The sequence below is a fragment of the Etheostoma spectabile genome, unplaced genomic scaffold (genome assembly GCF_008692095.1).
Source record: "Etheostoma spectabile isolate EspeVRDwgs_2016 unplaced genomic scaffold, UIUC_Espe_1.0 scaffold340, whole genome shotgun sequence".
Classification (NCBI taxonomy): domain Eukaryota; kingdom Metazoa; phylum Chordata; class Actinopteri; order Perciformes; family Percidae; genus Etheostoma; species Etheostoma spectabile.
Genome location: NW_022605588.1, coordinates 812,584 through 815,265, shown reverse-complemented (window position 1 = coordinate 815,265; position 2,682 = coordinate 812,584). Strand labels below are relative to the sequence as shown.

Below are 2,682 nucleotides of genomic sequence, written 5' to 3'. Positions count from 1 at the left end.
GGTGTTGTGTAAGTGGGACTGAGACACACGGTGTTGTGTAAGTGGGACTGAGACACACAGTGTTGTGTAAGTGGGACTGAGACACACAGAGAGACCCAGTTCCCGCTCTAAGACTTCCATATAAGGAGTATGGAACTGAGGGACAGCTCTTCTGTCCTCTTAATGCTGAATCTACAGTCCCCCCCCCCCGTGCTAAAGTACATCTGACTTTGGTAGATGGAGTGGAGCACTGAAGAAGACATATCTACCCTAAAGCCCTTTTTAAATAAAGAGCTTTTGGCTCAGATAGAAAGAGGTAAATGTCAGGGCATCCACAGTGAAGATGCCACTTTGGTACGTCCCCGTTCTTCACTGTCAGGAGCCTCAGTGGACCAGAATGCAATGCAGCTGCAATACATGCTGCATTTTGAATAAAGGGCATGAAACACTTTTCTCAAGTGGAAAAAATGCTGTTTTAAAGGTAAAATATGTAAATTATGAGCACTAAAATGGGAAAAAAACGACTAGACCTATGTTATATATTTTTGTTTAATTGTGCGCTTACATTATCGCAAATGTATACAACAACGTTCAAACCTTTTTATTCAAGGTAGTGGTCCATTCCGTTAAGTCATAATCCTGTACATATTGGAAGTACATTTTATTCTGTGAGACATGCAACTCATCTAAAGTTAACAAAGGGTAAATGTGCCGAGGAGCAGCAGCTCAGTCCTGCTCTCTGCTCTGTTCACAGGAATCATATTCTTATTAATTATACCTTATTTCAACAACAACCCTTCCACTATTAAACCTCCTTTTCCAAGTTTGTATGCGCGTGGACGCAACAGAGACACCAAATAACAGAAAAAGAGATTTTTTCGTAATATGGGCACTTTAAGGACTTGTTAGACAAGCATGTAAAAGCAACATTGTATTGGTGCAAAAACCTTTTACTGCAAGACCAACTTTGGTGAATGTAATAATAATACTCAAATGTGCATTGTTGACTAATTGTCTTAACCGTGCTGACTTTTGAGGGAACTAAGAGCCAGAGACACTAAATCCACTTCTACATCTACCCATGCTCTGCAAGACCAAATGGTTTACAGGCAGCAATGGAACAGGGGTCCATGGATGGAGCCCCAAAATAACCGGTCACGCACAATAAAAAAAAGAAACACTTAATATTATTTAGCACTGTGGGACTTTATTCTGTCTCATATTGTAACTATATGTTGTGTTGATTACTGTGGTTTAGAGCATGATGTCACTTTCTCTCTTTGTCCTATATATTTATTGTTCGTATTTCATTTGTGGTTAGTCACCCTGAAGAAGGCCTGTGTGATGTGTATTTTTTACTCTTTGCAATGCATCAATAAAGGCTTTTTCAAAACCTTTTTTGTTAACAAGACCACCTTGGTTTTCACGCTGTTCTGATGCCATTCGCTGGACCAAAGAGCACCGTGTTAGACTTTTTCAACCTCCATCAAAAAGAAGCGCTCCTTTTCTCTGTCTTCCTACAACATTGTGTTTTCAGCTTTAACACAGCGCTGTGGAGGAAGGTCTCAGCGTCTCAGGAAGGAAGATGTTCTGGTGGAACATGTGTACGTTCAGTAGTAGTTTTAGTCGTCATCAGAAAACTCAGCTTGGAAAGCTAGTTAGCTGGTCTGGATTACCTGCAGAGATCTGAGGACCAAGTAACCATAGTCCTCAGATTGGACAGATAGTCTAGTAGCTGTCTGGATTTACCCTGCAGAGATCTGAGGACCAGGTAACCATAGTCCTCAGATTGGACAGATAGTCTAGCTAGCGGTCTGGATTTACCCTGCAGAGATGAGGACCAGGTAACCCTAGTCCTCAGATTGGACAGATAGTCTAGCTAGCTGTCTGGATTTACCCTGCGAGACTGGGGACCAGGTAACCATAGTCCTCAGAGGCACCATAGTCTAGCTAGCTGTCTGGATTTACCCTGACAGAGATATGAGGACCAGGTAACCATAGTCCTCAGAAATCCACCTGAGGTTAGAACGCCAACACAGAGACAGACATCAAGCGTAATTTCAGCAGCACCAGAGAAAAGTGGAACTCGTGGATGTAGGCTAACATCGAACCATCTCTGGCAAGTCATTCATTCAGTGAATCAGAATCTGAAAAGTAAAAACATACCGGTTGTCTCACCAGTTACCTTGATGCTGTGCCTGTGGGCGGCGTCCATGACGACAGGAACCAGGTCCTCGGTGGGCTCGCCGTGGTCGTCTGCCACCCCAGGGGGGTACCAGGACAACACCAGCACTCCTACAACACCACAGCATGGGGAGGAAGTCTGCTCTGAGTACAGTCAGCCCTATAGGCGGGAATAGGCTGGACAATATATCAATATCTTATCGACATCCATACATTATGAGACTAGATTGCGTCTGAGATTTTGGATATTGTAATATGACATAAGTGTTATCATTTCCTGGTTTAAAGTTCTGCACTACAGTTAACTGGTGTTATTGTCTGAACTTATCAGACTGTTCCAGCCGTTCCATTATCACATCCTTTACTCAAGTAAACATACCAATACCACACTGTCAAAGCCTGTATTGAAAATGTTACTTTAAGTAAAAGTATCATCAGGAAAATGTATTTAGAGTATTAAAAGTAAAAGTACTGTAAGCAGAACTCTCCCATTGTAGAAAGAGTAAAGGATCCAACCAG

At 42.3% G+C, this 2,682-nt stretch overlaps 1 protein-coding gene across 1 annotated transcript in view; it reads right to left on the bottom strand.

Moving 5' to 3' along the window:
- maneal (mannosidase endo-alpha like) overlaps nt 1-2,682 on the bottom strand; it is a 27,286-nt gene that overhangs the window by 22,760 nt on the left and 1,844 nt on the right. Inside the window, exon 2 of the mRNA XM_032511210.1 lies at nt 2,165-2,274. Within this exon, the coding sequence (XP_032367101.1) occupies nt 2,165-2,274 (110 nt within the window). The remainder of the gene's footprint in view (nt 1-2,164; nt 2,275-2,682) is intronic.